This window comes from Hemibagrus wyckioides, linkage group LG06 (genome assembly GCF_019097595.1).
Source record: "Hemibagrus wyckioides isolate EC202008001 linkage group LG06, SWU_Hwy_1.0, whole genome shotgun sequence".
Lineage (NCBI taxonomy): Eukaryota > Metazoa > Chordata > Actinopteri > Siluriformes > Bagridae > Hemibagrus > Hemibagrus wyckioides.
In genome coordinates this window covers 36,465,795-36,489,208 of record NC_080715.1, presented here as the reverse complement: position 1 = coordinate 36,489,208, position 23,414 = coordinate 36,465,795, and the positions used below count along the sequence as shown (strand labels likewise).

The 23,414-nt window shown below is 38.9% G+C and overlaps 2 protein-coding genes across 2 annotated transcripts in view; both read right to left on the bottom strand.

The window, feature by feature from the left end:
* Window positions 1-6,889: 6,889 nt before the first annotated feature.
* Window positions 6,890-23,414, bottom strand: part of LOC131355114 (cilia- and flagella-associated protein 57-like) — a 47,091-nt gene continuing 30,566 nt past the window's right edge. The window contains exons 2-21 of the mRNA XM_058393370.1: window positions 13,932-14,102; window positions 13,386-13,696; window positions 12,951-13,192; window positions 12,602-12,776; window positions 12,382-12,522; window positions 12,121-12,251; window positions 11,675-11,840; window positions 11,206-11,316; window positions 10,883-11,095; window positions 10,397-10,570; window positions 10,081-10,239; window positions 9,813-9,968; window positions 9,523-9,604; window positions 9,164-9,336; window positions 8,688-8,804; window positions 8,224-8,379; window positions 7,897-8,088; window positions 7,711-7,806; window positions 7,272-7,423; window positions 6,890-7,184 (exon numbers count right to left, since the gene is read on the bottom strand). Of these exons, the coding sequence (XP_058249353.1) occupies window positions 7,025-7,184; window positions 7,272-7,423; window positions 7,711-7,806; window positions 7,897-8,088; window positions 8,224-8,379; window positions 8,688-8,804; window positions 9,164-9,336; window positions 9,523-9,604; window positions 9,813-9,968; window positions 10,081-10,239; window positions 10,397-10,570; window positions 10,883-11,095; window positions 11,206-11,316; window positions 11,675-11,840; window positions 12,121-12,251; window positions 12,382-12,522; window positions 12,602-12,776; window positions 12,951-13,192; window positions 13,386-13,696; window positions 13,932-14,102 (3,278 nt within the window). The 3' untranslated portion in view covers window positions 6,890-7,024. The remainder of the gene's footprint in view (window positions 7,185-7,271; window positions 7,424-7,710; window positions 7,807-7,896; window positions 8,089-8,223; window positions 8,380-8,687; window positions 8,805-9,163; window positions 9,337-9,522; window positions 9,605-9,812; window positions 9,969-10,080; window positions 10,240-10,396; window positions 10,571-10,882; window positions 11,096-11,205; window positions 11,317-11,674; window positions 11,841-12,120; window positions 12,252-12,381; window positions 12,523-12,601; window positions 12,777-12,950; window positions 13,193-13,385; window positions 13,697-13,931; window positions 14,103-23,414) is intronic.
* On the bottom strand, window positions 18,883-21,774 carry lg06h8orf82 (linkage group 06 C8orf82 homolog). Its single transcript, XM_058393372.1, has 3 exons — window positions 21,436-21,774; window positions 21,306-21,354; window positions 18,883-20,097 (listed from the first exon to the last, which is right to left on the bottom strand). The coding sequence occupies exons 1-3, from the start codon at window positions 21,583-21,585 to the stop codon at window positions 19,664-19,666; spliced, it is 633 nt and encodes a 210-aa protein (XP_058249355.1). The 5' UTR covers window positions 21,586-21,774; the 3' UTR covers window positions 18,883-19,663.

Here is a 23,414-nt window from a genome sequence, read left to right as displayed (position 1 = left end):
TGCATTTGAGGTACCCCAGCCTCCAGCAGCCGTTCCCTAATGATGCGATCTCAATGAGCTGGAGCATTGTCGTCCATGAAGATGAAATCTTCAAGATAGGCCTGTGTTGTTCATGCAGGGGCACAATGACTGGATTAATGATGTTATTCAGGTAGTATTGGCTTGTCACTGTACCATTCACAAGATGTGGGGCAGTTCTGTATTGAGTAGACACACCTGCCCAGACTGTAACACCACCACAACAGTGGCTGATGCACAGCGCTCTCCTTGATGTCTCCAACATTGTTGGCGGCCATCATTTCTGCTCAACGTGAATCGACTTTCATCAGAGAACAGCACTGAGGCCCACTGGTCCCTCATCCAGCGTAAATGCTCCCTGGCCTGGTGGTGTGGTCAGATACCCTTACACGTCATCTAGAACGCAGACCACGCTGATGTAAACGGTTCACCTCCCTTAAATGTGCCTGGAGTTGAGTGGCATTCATCATCCGGTTCCGCAGGGCACTGTTCACAATGAAGCGGTCATCAACGTGGGATGTGGCCAAAGGACGTCCACTTCTATGCCTTTCTGTGACTCTTCCAGTCTCTCTATATCTCTGTATCAACCTGCTGATGACACTCTGTGACACTCTAAGCTCAGTGGCCACTTCCCTCTGAGAACATCCTGTTTGAAGCCTCGCAATGGCGAGGTACTGTTGATCAATTGTTAGGTGTGGTCTTGGTCTCATGATGTCAAAATGTGAACAGCATGATGAAGAGGACTGTTTAAATACCAATTCTAATTGAACCAGAAAATTTATTGGTCGATTCATGGATCAAACACCGGTTGTGAATTTTGCCGTTAAGCACCTTGTTAGAGAACAGCAAGTTCTGCAGAAAGTACTGAAACACTGAACAGTTGGACATGTGCATTCAAAAGTGTAGAGAAGGTCAAATTAAGTTCACCTGTAAAGGTTATAGTGCATTTTAGGTGCATCCTGAAATTTCACCCGAAGGCTGAATATCCTTAACTTTTTGTGAGTAGTGTAGATGTGTGTATATATACATACAGAGGCTAGAATGTTATGTACATGCACATTACCATATCATATGCATACATATGGTATATAATATATATATGATACATAATTGTAATTATGATATCAAGAATGATCTATAATTAAACTATTATTATTATTATTATTATTATTAATAATAATAATAATAATAATAATAATAATAATAAATAAAAAAACCCTTTTGGTTGGATGATAGTGACAGGTGATACTAATGGTAGTTTTTATTTCATTTATTTTCTTCTTTTTATAATAATACTAATAACAATAGTAATAATAATAATTTAAAAAATAAATAAATAAACTAAATAATAATGTGTGGTTGTGGGTAGGAAATAGTTATAGAGTATATTAATTCAGTAGTTAATAATGTAATAAATATGTTAATAATAATAATAATAATAATAATAATAATAATAATAATAATAAAGAAAAAGAAGAAGAACTAAGTTTGTTTTTAGGAATTTGCAGGGATGTGCATGGCTTCAGCCCCAAATGTCTCATTTAAACTGAGATATTTTAAGAATGGGTTCCAAGTTTCATTAGAAGCTGATATATTGCTTTTGTATGTAGCAATTATTTTCTCTATAGTTATGTATTCTGTAAGAAGATTAATCCAGTGACTGATATGTGTTTTTAGTTTTCCAGTAAAGAAGAACGATTTTCTTTGTGATAGAGAAATGAGCAGTGGGCTTCTGTATTTAACTGGGAGATAGTCGACTTCTGAGATGTTTCCGAGCAAACACAGAGATGGAGATGTGGGGATTCTGCAGCTCAGGATGGTGAAGAGTTGCAGAAGTGCACTGTGAACATGTGTCTGTTCTTACTTTGCATTACTTACTTTGCATTATTTATTTAATTTGGTCAATAATAACAACAATATATAACTGTTTTTTTAACAGACCCCATAATTATTTAAATATAGGCCTCTACCAAATGGCTGCCCAAGTTAAAAATTGTTAATGAAATATAGTGACTCTACCAAACGGTCGCACAGAACATTTTACTTTGGGTGATGTGGATTCTGTGGATGGTCTTGTATTGTATGGGTTGTAAATTTGTGTTGCTGGCCATAGAGAAGATATTGTTAGAGATTTCTGTCCAAAAGTTGGAGTCGGAGTTGGGGGAGAAAGTAAGATCTTTTTCCCATTTTGCTCTTGGGATTGTTGTCATTGTGCCTCTATTGGATATGATTTAATAGATTTTAGATTGTAGTTTCTTTGAGCTTGTACTGTTCATAATCTCATCAGTTAGTTTGGAAGGCTGTAGTGGGTTATTAGTTATATTAATTTTTGATTTAATTATGGATGTGAGTTGTTGTTATTGGAGGAACTGTTTCTCTCCCACAACTCCATATTTCTCCATTAGTGTCTTAAATGATAGAAATTGTTATTGTTATAGTTATTCTCAAATAGGTGGTGAAGGTGGGTGATTCCTTTGTGCTGCCATGTTGGAAAGTGGACTGGGGTATTGTGTAGTTTAAAATCAGGATTGTGCCAGATGAAGATGTATCTACATGGTGTTAATGTTAATTTGGTAATCTTGTGAGCTTTCCAGGAGGTTGTCACAGTTGATGAAATGGTAATATTCTTGAAATATTTCATTTTTTTCTGATTGATTGCGGCAAGAAAGCGAGATCGGCGACTGAAATAGACTGACAATGATTTTGTTCTAGGTCTATCCATGAATTGTTGAAATTATCCTTTCAAATCCATTTGACTAAGTATTGTAGTTGTGTTGCTAGAAAGTAGTGTTGAAAATCTGGTGCTTCAAGGCCACCTTGTGATTTTTTCTGTTGTAATGTAGATAGAGAAGTGATTTGAACCAGTTTTCTGTGGGAGTTGTGGGAATCATTGAAAACAGGTAGTTTATTTGTGGTAAAATCTTCATTGTAACTGTGGCGATTCGTCCGATGAGTGAAAGTGGAAGGTTGGTCCAATGTCTGAGATCATCATCTATCTTTTTTAAGAGGAGTGTAGTTGAGATTAAAAAGCTCTGACAGCCTGGGGGAAATATTAATACCTAAATATTTAATGTTGCCTATATGAAATGGGAGGGCGGATTCCTGAACTGCAGAATCCTAAGCATGCTCAGATAGTGGGAGTATAGTTGATTTATTCCAGTGTAGTTTGATATTTTGGAAAATGAGTTAATAATGTTAAATGTTTCCTTTAGTGAATTGTAGGGGTCCTATGCATAAAGACTTATTTTATGTTGTGAATTTGTATCCTGAATTCATTTAATTTTGATGGTTTGTCGTATGGCTGCTGCTAGTAGTTCTATAAAGATGGCAAATAAGGACAGGGAGAGTGGGCATCCTTATCTGGTTCCCCGGTGAAGTGTGAAACTCTGCGAGGTGACCCCACTTGTAATTATTGTGGCCCTTGGTGAAGTGCATAGTGTTTCTATCCATTGGACAAAAGACTCTCCGAAACCAAATTATAATTTTGGTTTGTTTTTATTGTGAAAGATTGATTAAGTTAAATAGTCTGTGGACATTGTCTGAGGGATTCCGGTTTTTGATGACTCCTGTTTGGTCTGGGTGAATTAACATTGGGGTGACTGTCTCTATTCTAGTGGCTAGTGCTTTGGTAATTATCTACAAATATCCTATTCCTAACAAGGTTAAAGAAGTTCACTTTAAACTATTACATTGTGTTTATCCTGTTAATTCCAGAAATGCAAAAATATGTGGACGTTGTGGATCTAAGTACATTCTACAACCAACAGAAAGAATGTATTGTTTTTACTTGTGGAGTGGTCCAAGCTTTTTGGTGGCAACTTGGAAATGATATTTTTCATTTTATTCATGAATCTTACAATTTCACATTAAAGGACATGATTATCTTTTTCTGCCACAGTAACAAATCATTTGAATACATTGTCAATTTTAATGGCTAAGTTCTACATTCATAAATGTAAATTTTCTAAATCATCTCCTAAACTATCATCTTTCCTCCATGAAAGACAAAACCTTTTAAACTCTTTCAGTTAAAATCTAACAGAAAACCACAAATCTTCTCTGCTTTTGTCTCGACACTCTGGTTTAATCAATGGAACATTGTGATTTCTTTCTGCTATTTATTTTTCTTTTATTTATTTATCTGTTTATTTGTTGGTTTCCTCTGTCTACTGTTATTATAAATGTATATATTTTTATTAAGTTTGCTTATATCTTTTATTTAACTGTGGATAGTTAACTGTATACTTTAATTTTTTACACCTGAATCGATGGTGCTGTCAAGCTTTTATTCACCAAGAGCAATAGAAAACTGCACGTCGAAATTAACCACACACACACAAACACAGAGACACACACACACACACAGACACACACATGCAGATGATTGGCTGTGTCATTCATATTGACATCAAGGAGCTTGGAATCAGAAGGAGGAATGGTGCTGGGTGATTACTCTTGATATAAGTGTATGAAAAATGACTGTAGGCATTTTGAATGCATTCCCATTTTCAAATTTGTTGACTCTAGAAATCTCATGTAAGATGGGCATAAGAAACTCCAGGTACAGTTTGTTCAAGGGATCACAGTACATCTGGTAGAGTATTTCTGCATCATAGCATCGTCTTGCATCTTTGCACAGCTGAAAATGTAACTTCTGCTCATCCCATTGCTTTAGTCCACGAACACAGCAGTCATGCATGGAGAGCCATCTAGTGGCTGAAAGCTGCACCAGCATCAATGGCGTTTCACCGGGGTTGATTAATTGGTGCATTTGTTTGGTTTACAGTCGGAGATTTTGACACTTTAAGAAGATGACTTGGAATTTCTCTTGTGTTTGTGGAAATGTACATGTTTATTACATCCCAACTCTCTTGGGATCACGGTGTCACGCGCCTTCACGTTGAACGTGACTTGACACCAATGGGGGGGATTATACGCGGACTCGGTAACAGTATTTTGCAGTGAATTTCACCTTAAATATCTTTTGGGTTTGATTGAACAAAAAGACAAACGGTAGTGAAACGGGAAAAAAATAGTACATAACGAGTAACCCTGAACAGAAAAGTGTTTCGTCTCGGTTAAAAAGAGTTAACTAACTAGCAAACATGGCGGCTGCTTCCTCTCAAGAGGGAAATCAAGATGTGGATGGAAACCTGGATGACTCTGTCCATGACGCAGCTTATTTCTGAACTGGATAAACAGTGGGAAATTCTCAGAAAGGTCACTGCAGTCCTGTTACTAAACTCTGTAAAATCATTTTAAACCTATGCTGTAAGAGACACTTGAAACTCTTTTCAAGGCAGAAACCATAGTGGGTCTTGTTGCAAGCCAAATCTACAATCAGCTCTGTATCAGGATGGCATTAAAATCATGTTCAAGGAAGAAAACGTCGTCTTTGAGACGCCCATATGAAGCAAATTGCCTCCATGACAAACAGATACCTGCTCCAAAGGGGAAGTGAAACTGCAGTTGTAATAAAATGACTGGACCTGTCCATCCGAGAGACTTACGTGTAAAGAAAGTCACTCATGTTTGCCGCTGTAGAAGAGTACCAGGCGCTGGAGAAGAAGAAGATCAGCCCAGTGAAGGCATTGAGTAAGGTGACACAAGCAGGGTATCACTGAGCCTCGGTGAGGTGGGAGGAGTGCGAACAGGCGTGCCTGCACTCCAAGCACCAACACACGTCAAGCAGGGCGAAGGGTTTACCCAGCTAGTGACACCACTCAAGGACCCATTGCAGCATCACTCAAAAGTAGTGTGGGACACACTGGCTATCATCATCATCATCACTCTGGCATGTCTACTGACTGAGAAAGAAAGTTAGGAGACCCTTGAGGATGGAGCTCAGATATCCAAAGTCAGAGGATCGGCACATGTTCACTTAGAACATTTTCTGTACCGTTTACATTCACGCCCATACCGACAACGAAGAAATACATGATAGATAATCTAACATCCTTTGTTTTGACAAAACCTAGCTGATATCCAGCTCCACGGCTATACAGCAGGCCACAATGTTAGGATGGCACACAGTACCTCCAGAATATCACGGTCCTCCTAGTGAATTCCTCTATCTGGGTAAAAGAACTCAGACATTAGGGTCACGTTTGCAGAAGGTTAAATGTTTGATATGTTTCACTCAAAAGCGCACATTTCTGAGAAGCCCTGACTCTAAGAAAGGTGTCAGACACGCAATCGTCGTATGATGAATGTAAAGAACTTATGCCAAGTATTACTAGTTATGAACATGTTATATTCAGAGCATTAGGACATTATGATCGATATATAAAATGGTCCTTTTCTTGCTCTGACTGAGAAAGTATTATAAAAAAGAGAGATGAGATCCTGTTGAATCCTAAGGGCCAAACTCCTCTGACATTCATTCATCACTTATTTTTGTTTATTTATTATATATTTATGTACTTTACAGTGTCTTTTTAGTTTTTTTCTTTTTAATTTCAATGTATTTATTTGTTTACTCTATGTTGGGTTGTGTGTGTGGGGGGGGGGTGAATGGGAGGATACACTGTGGGAACTGGTCTCTGTAGAAACCACACTTCATGGATGTTGTTCATATTGGGAAATAAAAGGTCTGAGGATAACACCTACACAAGACTTATTGGCTGTCATTTTTATTTATGTATTAACTTGTCAGTTTTTTTTCTTTTTTTTTATTTTATGTCCCTGGTGATCACCTGATATTTTATTTGTATTATTATGAGTTTGCAAAGTTTAAAACAAACAATAACCAAACAAAAAAGAAGAACAGTTAAACCCTTCATATATCAACAATCTGTGCAGTGTAGAAAATGAAGAGTATGAAAGAGGAATGTTTTACATCTTTTTTAATAGATGGAAGTGTAGTGCCCGGTGAACTCTGACATGCAGCTGAGCTTTTTCTGAGCTTTTTGCTTGTTTAATTAATAAATAAAGTCTGAGGCAAACACCTACATTTCATGTCATTTTTATTTTTTTTATTTAATGTCCATGGTGATGATCTGATGTTTTATATCTTCTTAATGGGTGGAAGTGTAATGCCCGGTGATTTCGGACATTTAGCTGAGCCTTCTCCTCTATCCATGATCGTCTTAGGGACTAGAATTCTGTGTGCTGTTGCTGGACAATGCCTACGGACTCTTTTAGTGATTGTTCTAGGGGTACTGTGGCTAAAATAAAAATAAAGCATTTTAAAAGGTTTTAAGCCTGCACAAATAAAGTATAATGCATTTTTAATATTTGCTTTTGTTCCTTACATCGACGATTGGGGGAGATTTTCTGCTTTAAGGATGTAGCATTTCTTGAGTCTCATAAAGTGATCTTTCAGCATCTTCGGCTGATCGAGGAAGTTGGAGCCCCTTTGGATGTCAGCCTTCATCCTTTCCACCAGAGTGTTCGTGTGTAAGGCCTGAAGAAAACAAAGATATTACACAAAATGGCACTGGTGGTTCAACTGTTATACTTATCCATATCACCAGAAATATAAGTGATAACTACATGCTGAGTCCTGGCACTGAAATAGCACAATGAAATCTGAACTCTTCCTTATATAACTTGGAATACTTAGTTTGCAAGTCCTGTACGTTAAATTTGTATTATTTTTTAAAACTGATCTTTTTTACAATAATTATTTTATTACTATTTGTCACAAAACTCTTATTAATCTTAAACAAAGCATATTCAGATGAAACCAACCCTGCGCAACTCTTCATCCTTTAATGTCAGCCTCTTCTTCAGGTCCTCAATGAGCTCCTTGTTCTTTGTGTTGCTCCTCTCCAACTCAATCTTGAGCTAAAATAAAAAATGTCCTCGGATTAGCTAGTCAATAATAATAATAATAATAATCATAATAATAATAATATATCTAATATAATTTCTCACCTCTTTGATGACTGTTTTGTTCTCTTCAATCTTCTGCTGCATTTGCTTGATTTCCTTCGGGTGACCGAGTTTCTTTAAATGATCTCGTTCATGCCTTACCTGATTGAACCGGTGTTGCAGCGTTTCATAGTCGATGTAGTCTCCTTTATTGAACTTCTCGAGCTTTGCAAGCAGTGCTAAGATTTGTTTTTTCTGCAGAAACAAAACAGACCCCCGTGTTATTTACTGCATAAGGTCCATCGATGACATGTTCTTGCATCAACAATGAAGGAAGCAAATAACTTAATGTTTACCAAAAACACCTTGTAGCCTTAGCATGAGTCTCACCTGTACATCGATAATCTCATTTTGTGTCTCATTCTCCTTCCTCAGTTGCTTGACCTTTTTTACTTCCTGCTTCATGCGCTTCAGGTCCTCCTTTAGCTTACAGATGTCCGCATCTCGATCCAGCAAGTTCTTTTTCATGTTCTCAAATTCACTTACCTTATAGGAAGACATATTTGTACATATTAGGTAGGTAGGTAGGGTTGGGTAGGTATGTAGGTAGGTAGGTAGGTACTTTATTCATCCCAAAGGGAAATTAAGTTATATTAATTACACTGAGAGCATGTATCACACCATGATTGACAACAGGGCTGTTAACATGTATTTTAAAATATGTCAGGTATGTACACATATTCTTTGAAACTTGCTGGGAATAAATAACATACATATAAAATATAAAAGATTATTGTACCATATTATTTTCATATTGCTGCGTATCTAATACGAACATATCTCAAACCATTCACCTGCTCCTCGGCCAGTTCCATTTCAGTTTTGAATTCTTCGGTCATCTCCTTCACGTCGAGTTTTTTGATCACAGACGCCCGTATCTGTTTTTGAGTCTCCACGAACTTGGCCTGTTGCTGTAAAGTGAAAGATGGAGAAAATGATGCACACTCCAATTGTACTGATCCCAAAGCATCGCTGTTCCCCATATGGTGGCTTTAATGAAGAAATAAATTTAAAAAAAATACCCCATGAATACAAAGATTATATCAGAGTCTAATCTTAAGTTTTTGGGGGGAACAATAATGTCTATTATATCTTAAATATTATTGATTTCTGGGGTTTAGCTTCTCTTAGTGTAGGCACCCTATCTAGTGCACTGTGAGTAAACAAACAATGAATGAAAAAACAACACATATTACACTGAATAAATACAGTAACAATAATGACCAAGAGCATAGTCTGGAGCAGAGCAAGATCAGTATGACTTCCTTACCTCCAGCAGTTCATCCTGATGGGACTTTTTCATCTCCTTCATGGCACAATGATAGCTTTCCTCCTGCTGGTGAAGTTTCTTTTTACAATCCGCCTTCAGATCCTGAATTAGTCTATGATCCATCTGACAGTGCTTTTCATATTCCTCAAGCAGCTTTTGATTGTGGGCTTGTTCTGAGTGACAAAATTAGACATACTTTTACAACTGTGTACTATTGTAGTACATTAACCACTGTAGTGTAAGGAGTAGTCTTAAAAATTCAACAAAACCCATGCTCATGGTGTGCTAGATAAACCAAATCTTAAAACCCAAAATCTGTCTTAAAGGGTAAGCATATGCACAATGGTGAGCGTATTTACTTTCATCCTCCAGCTCTTTGGCATGATCTTTCGTCATTTTCTCTATCAAGGCCTTCTGCTTCTCGTTCTCGACAATCAGCGTCTACAATGAGAAAATGTACAGTTTTTATTGAATCATTTATCAATACGTAATATTTATTTGTACTCATCTGATACCTTTTATTCAAGGATACATTAATATTAAAGACAAACTGACAAAAAGAAATCCTCATGAAATTCAGTTCTACTGTTCTAGTCTCACTTATGGGGCTTCACAGCTAAATGATCAGTTGAAGAGCTCAAATTCTGACCTCATTTTGGGCTTTCAGATCCTCAATCTGCTTGAGGTATTTCCGCTCGAGTTCACTGAGCTTCTGCATGTAGATCCTGTCCTTCCGATTCTGCACTTGCCCCTGCTCAAACTCCAGCCTTAACACCTGGGTGTTAGCCTCTTGTAAACTCTTTTCCTAGTGTTTGAACACAGAAATATGTCAGAAACATACGTGCAAGTCATGGACATGAAAACAACAGCTCCATAACTTTCATCAAGATAACAGATCAGTAACTGTTCATATTTACCTTTTGCTCCAGATAGGACTTGGAACAGAGGACCTCATCGGTGTACTTCATTTCTTTTACACATAGCAGGCGTCCCAGATTGTCAGTGACTGTCCAGATGAGGAGGGAGCCATCCTCTGAGGCCGTCACCAGATAACGATCACCAGGCGTGATGACCATCTGCATACACGATGAAAGAAATAAAGTTAAATTAGAGAGGGTGAAAAAGTTCATTAACACCAGCTTTAACCATTATTAGCTGTCAGGAGGAAGCACACAAATGAAAGGAAATAACAGACTAAACAGAACAGAAGTACTCGATAGAACATCCACGTACTTTGGTGATGGGACTTGAATGGGCCTGGTACTCTGTCCATGTTCCCCCTTCTTGTAACGGGTACTGCATGACCCTCACGTTACCAGCAGCGGTTCCAACGAAGACCGCTTTGCCAGAATGAGTCACGCAGACGGCTCTGTACTCAACACCATCTGAGTCCAGTTCCATTGTGATCTAAATGAATAGAATAAGAAATATAAATCAAATAAATTTGTTATTCTGTCAATCATGGGGAACAATATATCATGTCTATCCTGATGTATATCAGGATAACAGTGCTAAAATCAAGAAAAGAGCACACACTTAAATACACAGACATTTCTATTATCCTGGTTAGCTATACCATGGTAGTTAAGTAGCCTGGTAAAATTCTAGTACAGACAAACAATACAATACAATACAATACAGGCTTCATGTGCTTTTTTACACAATATGTGGCTTTAATAGTTAAAAAAACCATGGTATGATCACTTTTTTTAGATTTACCTGTTTATCGTGGAACTCCTTCAGTTTGAAATCACTGCCTACAGCGAGGACGTTCTCACTGTCGGATGAAAACGCCACATCAGTGTAGATGCATGATTTCTGTATGCTTTTAGACTCGCACATGCCAGTCTGAATGTTCCACATGTATATGGTGCCGTCCATCCCACAGGACACCAGGCGGCTGTCATCTTTGCTCCAATTCAACGACAGCACCTGAAGGGTTCGAACAGGGTATCGATATGAACCAAGGAGATTTGTTCTACATTATACAAAAATATGGCATGAAGATTTCTTTCGGACGACTGGATTCGGTGATGACTGACCTTCTTACGGTGACCCGTAAGCTCCACTTTTTTCTGTGTTCTCACATTGTAAACGTGAATCACTTTGCCGGTGATGGCGGCGAACAGGTTGCCATCGTGGTTGAACACACACTGTGGACACACACACTTTATTTTACTTACTAATTCTACATTAATGCACAATTTAAAAAATAATACAAATAATAAATCAAGCACTCTATTATTTTATTTTAAGTAACCTTCAAGTAAATCTATTGTATTTATGTTTAGATTTTTAAGAAATGTATTGTTTTTTATTATTCTTGATTGTTGACTTAAACCCACTTTCTAAATGTCTCAGAATTTCAATAATGTACATGTTGTAAATTGCTCTAAAGGATTATTTCAGGATTTGAAAGTTTTACTAGCTTAATTATCAAACCCGTCATGTTCTGTATCTCAAAACAGCTCTTCACCATATAACAGTAAGCCTACATCAGTGAGGACTTACCTGTTCATAGGGGCCTGTGGGAAATTCCTGCACAGTCTGGAATTTGTCCACTAATATGTTCATGAGGCAGAGCCTATCACAGAATCCAACCAGGATGGAGTGGCCATTAGGGTGCAATGCCATGCAGTACAGATCTTCAGGAAACTCTTTGTACAGCTCCAGAGACCTGCAGAGGAAAAAAAATCATGACCCGTCAATACGGTCAGAAAACTGCTATGGGAAATTAGCACTGCGGATATTTTTGTACCAAAACATGATAATGATATGATGGTTTTGGAATAGCGTACCAGTTATATTATATATATTTGCTACAGTTCTCAGTGGCAGCATCAATACGTCTTTACAAGTACTGTTACATTATATGCTAGCTATGATGATTATTTTTGTCTTCTGTTAAGCGACATTGAATGAGAATGCGTGAATAAAAAAACATTATAAGCTCTTACCTGGTCTCATAGTTCCAGACACGCACAGAGTTGTCCTTTGAGCAGGTGGCAACAAGCAGTTTGGATAAGCAGACTGACAGATGAGTGATGCTCTCAGCATGAAGAGAGTGAAACAGGAACTTGAAGTTAGCCTGTACAGTCCGGAAAATGAAGTAATGGTGAAGTGAATGTCAGAAATCAGTTTTAGGATGTCAATTTTCTACTAGTATAGCATGGCTTGTTTTGACTGTGTACTTATTAAACCTCCTGTTGCTCTGTTACCTTGTTACTCTCAGCTAATTTGAGATTGGCGTGGTAGATTTGGCCTTGGTCTGTGGTAATGGCCAGGATATCCTCTAATGGATTCATGCATAAAGAGGTTATCTCAGCCTGACTTGGCAGAAGGCACGGGTCCTGAGGAATCTGCAGATCAGAGAAAAAGTTAAGATCCTTAACTTGTCCATAAAAACCTCTACTGAATATTAGCTATGAACATACTCACGCTTATTTCCATGGTCTTCCTGTAGTCATTCTTCTCCGTCGTTTCTTCATAGAGGCAAACTTGGCCAGGTCTACCTGAACAGATGAAGCCTCTAGAGTACTGCGTGATGGCAGTAATACGCGGCAGTGTGTAAGGAGCTAAGACCGTTGCATCAGAGCCTGTATACTCCATTTGCCTGTGGAGAGAGATATATGTGGGACACAGAGGATTAAAAAAAATCTCTTAAAATTATATTGTACTTTACTGTAAATACTGTAGGCTAATACAAGCATTGCAATATTATAACAGATCATCAGAAAAAGCCAATTAGTGTTGAAGGTTCTCTATTTCTCTTTTTATTTATTGTTACCTCTCATACGGCCTCCCCAGCTCGTGTATGGATCCGGACTTCACCATCAGCAGAAGCAAATTTCCAGTTTCTGTTCCTGCGACAATGCAGTCCTCAGACATCCATGTGTGGCACAGGATGCTATCTGTTTTCATGTTAAACACTCTGGTCTGTTTCAGGATGCCGTGCTCCAGCGTAAAGGTCTTGATGACTCCTTTTCCATTCACACAGACCTGTGTGCTGTCTTTGGGGTTAAAGCTGACCTAGGATTGAGAAACAAGAACACTCAGTATGTACACTTTCAGCTATGAAACTGTTATTGTACCCAATGCCACAAAAAGGAGCCATTTTATTATACACTCAAAATCAACATTTTTGACTCATTTGAGAAATGTTTTTAGTCTTACAAAGTCTGCATTCCTTAACCTACAGCTACTAGACGTTTAGGATTTTTACCTGATTGACAAAGCCAATCCTTGTGATGTCCTCCCGGGCAATGACCTTATTCTTCTCCCAGTCCCAGTAGAAGAGGGTCCAATCTGGTCCTCCAGACTGGCCTAGCAGGTATTTGGAATCAGAAGAAAAAGCCATGCAGACAAACTCCTGCACGTTGATCTTACCACCCGTCAGAACCCGTTTCTTGGGGCAACCTTTCAACCGAAGATTATAGATGGTGATAGTGCCCTGTTTCCCGCGCTCAGACGCAGCCAGGTAGTGCTTGTTGGGGCTCATCGCCAGTGCCTGGATGCCTTCGCTTGTCTTCGCAACTGTGGGGACACATTTGAGTGTTAGAAATACAGCTGGTGTGTATTTACCATTTAATATCTAAAGGACCTGGTTTATATAGGCTAAATAAGGCAGGAAGCATATTCGGAAACAAAGATAAGAACCTATGATTATTATAAGCATTACAGTACAGTCCTCTGTGTAGTATCTATTTTTGGTTGAATGCTTAGGTTTTTAAAGTGGCTATACCAGATGTGAAGCTTTAAGAAGGCTTACCTGGAAAGAATTTGTACTGTTGGCGAAAGAGATTGTATCGCACACAGAATTTTCCACTGGGGAAAATGACGGTTTGGTCATTCATGAAGTGCAAGTTGTTATTGACTTTCTTTTTCAGTCCAAAAATGTGGTGAGGTTCCAATGTGAACTTTTCAGCCATTGTAATGCAGTCTGAAATGAGAAAATGGAAACGTTAGCTGTCTGTCAGCTCATCAGACCTTGGGTAGACTTGTACAGCACACACTTAAGGACAGAGGCAGGTGGTTGTGGCTTTATTTCTAGCATTAGTAGCGAAGTATTTTCTCGATTGTGTCCAGGTCTAAGAGAAAATCGTTTAGTGGCAAAGCCATGAGTCTTTGCTTTGTGGGCACTATTTTTGTTTTAGCATGTGCAGGTTATCATAACCTAACCCGTGTCCAAAACATGTCTCATGAAAATGACCAGTGGGACCATGGCACTCTTGTCCAGAGAATAAAACAAGCAACCATCAGCCTAATAACACGAGAAATGCAACCAAAAATGTACACATACTGCTATCATGTATCATAGGTTCAGCTTTACGGTAGCTATTCTCATAAAATGCTAACTGAAACCTGGAAACATTAATAATAATAATAATAATAATAATAATAATAATAATAATAGTAATAATAAAGTTATATCTCTCTTTAATCAGAATAGGAAATGTCTAAATGTAAGCTAACCAATCGGCTAACAGCTCCTGTAGGCGTCTCTAGAAAGATCGACAAAGCGCCTATATTTTTCGGCTATATCTTTTTCAATCGCTGAAAGACTATGACAAGTAAAGACTAAGAAATTGTAGAAAATGTTGAATTAAGTTGAATTAAGAGTTGCTTACCTTGCTTTCCTTGTTGATGTGAACGATAATGTCTAGTGCTTTGCTCTAAAACAGTATTCTTATACATAGATCTCTATAGTTACCATTGCGTATCAGAATTAAAAGTTCGTTTACGTCACGAAAAGAGAGAGAGAGAGAGAGAGAGAGAGAGAGAGACGTGTCACTCACAAGGGAGTCGAACCTTTTCGACTCTTAACTAAATTGTTTTCTTCGTGCGTTTTAATAAATACGCAACAGAATAAGTTTTCTTTCATGCACACATTTGTTAGGGAAATGAAGGCAGCGTGAATCGTTCATACATCAATAACGGTTCGGTTATACGGCACTTAGGAAATGAATCGACCCTTTCCGACTCTTGTCGGAAAGGAATAGTTTTCTGTGTGAGATTTAATAAATATGCCCAACTATAAGTGTTCATTTACGCAAACATTTGTTAAAGAACTGAAAACTGCGTGAATTATTAAAGTATATGTTTTTGTCGTGTGGCTTTCAGAAGTGAGTCGACCGTGTTCGACTCGTGTCAATTAAATAACTGAAAATGGCGTGAAGTGTTAAAACGTCCACCCCCCCCCCCTCCTTTTATTCTTGTTTATTGGTTCTGTTTTCATGACATGGACAGTTGATAAGGCATTTCACTACACGTCGTATCATGTATAGTTTTCTGCAGAGATGTCAGCTAAATAATGATCGAGTTTAATAAACTGATTTGATTATGCTTTAAAAGAAATTGCATGACTCGGACCATCACCTTCACACCTAACCGCTGGGAAGTCATGATTCAAACAGTATTTCAGGTTTAGGCTTTGGATATTAGGGGTTCAGTTTAACTTCACTGATCTCAAGGATCTTCTGTGTGCTTTGAGACTGTGATACTGCAATGAAGACCTTTGAGATCTCTGTACCAAGAACAGCTGGCATCCTTATTTTTCTTATAGTTGCTTAAGTTTGCCTTTCTAATTCAGTTAACATTACAGTATGATCAAGTGGTTGGAGAAGGAAATACACAAAAGTGTATTCAATTCAGTTTATAGTTCTTTTCTTTATTATTAACATTTTTGCAGACATATAATATACCTCAGATATAAAATGAGACCGGATGTCTCACAGGAGAAACAAGAAACAAAGCAATCACTAATTACCAGCTTCTACTGTTTAACATTACTACATTGTTTTTTAAATAATGATTTGCTTCTTGTAAATGTTTGTCCACTAAAGGCATAGGGAATAACCAAGCGGAAATAGGTGATACACTATATTGCCAAAAGTTTTGGGACGTCTGCCTTTACATGCACATGAATTTAATATGGAGTTGTCCCGCCCTTTGCAGCTATAACAACTTCAACTCTTCTGGGAAGGCTTTCCACAAGGTTTAGGAGTGTGTTTATGGGAATTTATGACCATTCCTCTAGAAGCGCATTTGTGAGGTCAGGCACTAATGTTGGACGAGAAGACCTGGGTCACAGTCTCTGCTCTAATTCATCCCAAAGGTGTTCTATCGTGTTGAGGTCAGGACTCTGTGCAGGCCAGTAAAGTTCCTCCACACCAAACTCACTCATCCATGTCTTTATGGACCTTGCTTTGTGCACTGGTGCGCAGTCATGTTGGAACAGGAAGGGGTCATCCTCAAACTGTTCCCACAAAGTTGGGAGCATGAAATTGTCCAAAATGTCTTGAATGTATGCCGAAGCATTAAGAGTTCCTTTCACTGGAACTAAGCGGCCGAGTCCAACCCCTGAAAAACAACATCTGTATTCAATGATTCAGAGGGGTGTCCCAAAACTTTTGACAATATACTGTATATTACACCATCTCAAGGATTGGGCTTCTTTTTGTGGTCCCAGCAGTACTTTTTGGACATCCAGCATGCCAACAATAATTTTAAACGGGATGGATGTAGATCAAAGAGCCCCACAACATGCACATATTACATGTGATTGGATCATATGAACTTTTTTGAACAAAGTTTGAGATGCAGACCCACATACTATGTACCTATAATACACTATATTGCCAAAAGTATACGCTCACCTGCCTTGACTCGCATATGAACTTAAGTGACATCCCATTCCTAATCCATAGGGTTCAATATGACGTCGGTCCACCCTTTGCAGCTATAACAGCTTCAACTCTTCTGGGAAGGCTGTCCACAAGGTTTAGGAGTGTGTTTATGGGAATTTTTGACCATTCTTCCAGAAGCGCATTTGTGAGGTCACACACTGATGTTGGACGAGAAGGCCTGGCTCTCAGTCTCCGCTCTAATTCATCCCAAAGGTGTTCTATTGGGTTGAGGTCAGGACTCTGTGCAGGCCAGTCAAGTTCATCCACACCAGACTCTGTCATCCATGTCTTCATGGACCTTGCTTTGTGCACTGGTGCACAGTCATGTTGGAAGAGGAAGGGGCCAGCTCCAAACTGTTCCCACAAAGTTGGGAGCATGGAATTGTCCAAAATGTCTTGGTATGCTGAAGCATTCAGAGTTCCTTTCACTGGAACTAAGGGGTCAAGCCCAGCTCCTGAAAAACAACCCCACACCATAATCTCCCCTCCACCAAACTTTACACTTGGCACAATGCAGTCAGACAAGTACCGTTCTCCTGGCAACCGCCAAACCCAGACTCGTCCATCAGATTGCCAGATGGAGAAGCGCGATTCGTCACTCCAGAGAACGCGTCTCCACTGCTCTAGAGTCCAGTGGCGGCGTGCTTTACACCACTGCATCCGACGCTTTGCATTGCACTTGGTGATGTATGGCTTGGATGCAGCTGCTCGGCCATGGAAACCCATTCCATGAAGCTCTCTGCGCACTGTTCTTGAGCTAATCTGAAGGCCACATGAGGTTTGGAGGTCTGTAGCGATTGACTCTGCAGAAAGTTGGCGACCTCTTCGCACTATGCGCCTCAGCATCCGCTGACCCCGCTCCGTCAGTTTACGTGGCCTACCACTTTGTGGCTGAGTTGCTGTCGTTCCCAAACACTTCCACGTTCTTATAATACAGCTGACAGTTGACTGTGGAATATTTAGGAGCGAGGAAATTTCACGACTGGATTTGTTGCACAGGTGGCATCCTATCACAGTTCCACGCTGGAATTCACTGAGCTCCTGAGAGCGACCCATTCTTTCACAAATGTTTGTAAAAACAGTCTGCATGCCTAGTTGCTTGATTTTATACACCTGTGGCCATGGAAGTGATTGGAACACCTGATTCTGATTATTTGGATGGGTGAGCGAATACTTTTGGCAATATAGTGTATATTGTAGACCTAATCAATCCACATTATCTTCAATAGCTGATGCCTGGCACTCCAAGCTATTCTAATCCAAATACATCTCAATATATTTATTACTTTTTACATTTGACAATTATTTTCTGCAAAACGTTTTCAGAAGTGAGTATTGGGTCTTTTGACTGACACTTGCACAAAATAATATCTTTTACCTGATGGTAGAGTTGGTTCTCTTTTTTTTTCTTACCTCACTGATTGACTTCTGCATACTCTCATCTCTTTTCTTATCTTTTTTCCATGATTTGCAAAACGAGATGTCGCAACCCCTTGTAAGCAACCTTATTAATGAATTATTAACACATTATGAACACATTATTAATCGTTGCATTACATTACATTAAAAAGGATTGGACTACAAGGACTAGTTTGAGGAGCACTGTTTTCTATGTTTGGGTATTTAGATCCCACCCTCACTTATATTGTATATTTAGGGGCAGTGGTGGCTCAAGTGGTTAATGCTTTTGGGCTGTTGATTGGGGGAACAGGGTTGAAGCTTCACTTTTGGGCAACTGAGTAAGGCCTTTTACCCTGGAGCAGGGGCACTGTATCATAGCTGTCCCCACGTTTTGAACCCAACTTCCTTAGCTGGGATACGTGAAGAAAAGAATACTAATATATCTATTTTTTAAACATAAAAGACAAATAAATACCCACATGTTAAATTTAAATAAAAAGGGACAATTACTAATGTTGTTCTACACCTTTTTAACCTTTGTGATGAATAGCTTTGAAGGAAATGCCTGTAGTTATTCAGGATGTGGTTGTATTATAATAAACAGTCATAATTATAATAAATCAGAAGTATTTTAAATAGAAATTTTATTCACACTTCATCTGTCCTGTTAGTCATCTTTACTGTGAGGTACAGCATTCTGGACAGTTCTAACATTTCTTCACCATTAAGTCATACTTCATTTCTAATTAGTTTAGCAACAATATCCCTGGAGAAGATACTTAAAAAATCTCTATAAGAGTCCATGGGGCGGTCAAGCTACAGCACACAGAAATACAGACGCTAAGGAGATCTTGGATAAAGGATGAGGTCCAGCTGCATGTCAGAGTTTATCGGGTGTTGTGCAACTTCCATCCATTAAAAAGAATTAGACCACCAGATGATCGCCAGGGACGTGTCAAACACTCAGATATCCTTGAGTCTGTGTGAGACTGAAAGCTACTTCCTTTCAGGAACGTTCTCGCTAACTGCCAATTAGATCCACCATGGTCAAGAAACCTGGGGAGGGGGGGCAATTCTGAGACAGGGTTGGAAAGGTGTGTGTTTGGAGCTACCAGAAATGACTTTGATGGAATATATATATTACATTTTATATGGATTTTTAAGCATAATTTGTAATAAATATTTTGTATTTAGTTATACACACAATTACTGCCAGGCAGCTGAGATATGTTAAGGGATTCTTACACTGTACATTAAATTAATGACGGTATTGAATAATTTATGATCCATATATGCATATATATATATATATATATATATATATATATACACTTTACTATTTACTGTTTTATTTACAGCTTATTTACAACTTAAACATATTTTACAATAAGTATTCTAATCTAAATATGTCTTTTCAATTCACTGCAAAACGCCTTAAAAGCTCATTAGTCAGTGTATACCTCTGCCCATCCCACTGGAAATGAGTAGGTTGGGCAGAACTGTCTTGACCTGAAGAGTACTGAAAGTGAGGGCTGAACTCAATGGCCAATGCAGAACGTACCAATCCAACACCACCTACAGGCTCAGGAGCAGGATGGTACACTCTGCCACTGTCTGGATGCATGAACAAGGAATGAGGTTGGAAAGGAAAGGTCAGTTTAGTCCCGCCTCCACAATACGACAGATGCCCCATCTCAGACAACAAATGAGTGAATACAACTGGCTGATCGTCACAACGTAGGAAGTTCCTCTCACGTCCACACAATGAAATGTAGGGGAAGTGCTGCTGGTAGCGACCACTTCGATTGACTTTCAAATGCTTGAAAAAGAAAACCAGAAATTGCTGATCTGGAGGGAGTAACAGAGGAGAGATAAGTTAGAGATTTCATTGATACATATATATCTACTGGTTTAATAGAAACCTCAGAAGTATTGTCTTTTTGTTTGCACTAGGTTGCACACAATGCACTTTATATGACTAGGACAACTTACTTTATGTCCTTAGCTGTGTGTCACTTTAAGTAGCTCTATGTTATTTTATGTAGGACCAGGGTCCTGCAGAAACATTGTTTTATTTCACTGTGTACTGCGTCAGCTATACATGGTTGGAATGGCAATAAAAGCTTCTTGACTCCTGACTCGACTTACAATGGCGTTTACTTTCACTGCACCTGAACCCAGTCAAAATAACTTGGATCTGTTTGCACCAATCACTAAATTAACAAATTGACTTCTTCAAGACTGTTGAACAATCATGTGCAATGTCTCAATACTGAAGCTGGCTAAATGTGTGTAAAGACATCATCAAGGCAAAGAATCATCTTACTGATATCTTAATATGAGAAAATGTGGCAATGTAAAAATAATCGAATAAGAAAATGTTAAACAAAGATGAGAAGATTCAAGCAAATGTTTATATATACATACACTATAATGCCAAAAGTTTTGGGACACCCCTTCTAAATCATTGAACTCAGATGTCGTTTTTCAGTGGTTGGGCTCAGCCCCTTAGTTCCAGTGAAAGGAACTCTTAATGCTTCGGCATACCAAGACATTTTTGACAATTTCATGCTCAACTTTGTGGGAACAGTTTGGGGATGACCCCTTCCTGTTCCAACATGACTGCACACCAGCGCACAAAGCAAGATCCATAAAGACATGGATGAGTGAGTTTGGTGGGGAGGAACTTGACTGGCCTGCACAGAGTCCTGATAGACCGGAGCGGAGACTGCGAGCCAGGCCTTCTCGTCCAACATCAGTGCCTAACCTCATAAATACACTTCTAGAGGAATGGTCAGAAATTCCCAAAAAAACACACTCCTAAACCTTGTGGAAAGCCTTCCCAGAAGAGGTGAAGCTGTTATAGCTGCAAAAGGCGGGCCGATGCCATATTACATTCATGTGAAGGCAAATGTTCCAAAACTTTTGGCAATATAGTGTATATACCATTTTGTACTTTCTAAGTTCTACATGTCCCCCCCCCACATTGTTTGTATTAGTAAGAAAGATTAAACAATAATAATTTTAAAAAATGATTTGTATGTAGGCTCACATACCTTTAAAACAAGTGACAAAGTTCTTCACCTTGGTATCATCTAGAAAGAGCTAGTGATAGAAGATTAAAGTTGTAAGTATTTTATTTGTTCCATGAACAAGACTACATGCGCCATATTACAGTCTGTATACCTGTCCTTGATGATCAAGATAGTAGAAGTATTCACGAATACGCGGCTCAGGACTCTGACCCTGTGTGTACGTGCTCTGTCCTCTCCAAAACACCCCCGGTGTCCTGATCCTCATCGTGCTTCTCCAAAAATATATCCCAGTTATAGTCATACCGCAGAGAGCGTGCTTTACAGGATAGTTTGTATAATTATAACCGACTGTCTCACCATATGACAATGTTTTTAAGCGACGCGGTTCAACTTTTATAAAACTCCGGTCGGAATCTGTAAACGCTGCGCATTCGTTCCACCAGCCAGCACGCCCGTAGCGTACGTTAAAGCATAAATGGCTTCAACAGTGATGTTAAAATAATAAACAATGTTTTTAGTGCTAGAATAGAACGAGTTTCATTCATCCAACAATAAAGGTTAGAGATGTTCAGTAAGGCAACACTAGATGGTGCTGTCTGCTTCCTTATAGTCGGCTTCCCACGTGTTGAACAAGGTGATTGTTTTCTTCTAAAGTTTTCACTGTGCCTGAGGAATATACCCTATATACAATACTCAAGATTTGTCAAACAGAATCGAAACCTAAGGGTGAATTCAGATACACTACATGAACAAATGTTTGTGGACACAGCAATCGTTTATGCTTGTTCAACACCTGCCTAAATTTTGGAACAGGGTTGTGGAGATTTGTGCTCATTCAGCCTTGCTGAGGTCAGGCACTGATGCCTGGGGTGCAGTTAGTGATCCATCCTAAAAGTATTCAGTGAGTGATCTGTGCAGGCTACTTGAGTTCTTCCACCCCAACTTTGATGCATCACGTGTTCACAGTTTCTTGTGCACTGTGATACTGGAACAGGTTTAATTCCAGGTCAAAACTGAGACGTCTGTCTTTACATGCACATGGATGTAATACGGAGTTGGCCCACCCTTTGCAGCTATATAGCTAGGTTTAGGAGTGTGTTTATGGGAATTTTTGACCATTCCTCTAGAAGGACGGGATGTGAAGGCCTGGTTCGCAGTCTCCGCTCTAATTCATCCCAAAGGTGTTCTATCAGGTTGAGGTCAGGACTCCAGACCAAACTCACTCATCCATGTCTTTATGGACCTTGCTTTGTACACTGGTGTGCAGTCATGTTGGAACAGGAAGGGGTCATCCCCAAACTGTTCCCCCAAAGTTGGGAGCAGGAATTGTCCAAAATGTCTTGGTATGCTGAAGCATTAAGAGTTCCTTTCACTGGAACTAAGAGGCCGAGTCCAACCCCTGAATTTTTGGCAATATAGTGTACAGTATATGTTACATTCAAGTTGTCATTTCAACCACATATAGCTGACGCAGTACATAGTGAAATGAGACAACGTTTCTCCAGGACCTGGTGCTATATAAACATACAACATAAAGATCAAACACAAGAACAACACAAAGCTAGGACCGAAAGTTCGTCCAAGCCACATAAAGTGTAAAATGTGCCACATAAAGTGTAAAGTGTAATGACAAGACAGTGCAAAAAATAATAAATACAAAAAAGACAACACAAAAACACAGGACACTTGGCGCCGGAAAAAAAGAGAAAAAGAACGTGCAATGAAATGTAAATGAAATGAAATAAAATGAGATGATAAACTTTGGGGCCTGACAACATGTATTGTGCAAAAATACAATATAGCAGCAGTTGAGGTAGTGCAAAATAGAAATAAACATAAATATAAATATAGCAGCAGATGAAAAACACAGGGGTTGAGGTAGTAACAATAACAATAACAAATGTGCAAAGAGTGCAATGTAAAAACTGATGTGCCAGATGTACAGATGCATGGGCGTCGCTAGGCCATTTTTAGGGGGGCTTTATTTATTTATTTATTTATTTTTTACTATTATACCCTCATTGGGGGCTGAGCCCCCCTTAAATGAAAATCCTAGAATCGCCCCTGTACAGATGTGTTACATGGTGTATTTACAGTAAAAGTGCAGTCTGTAGAATGTCAGTAGAGTCT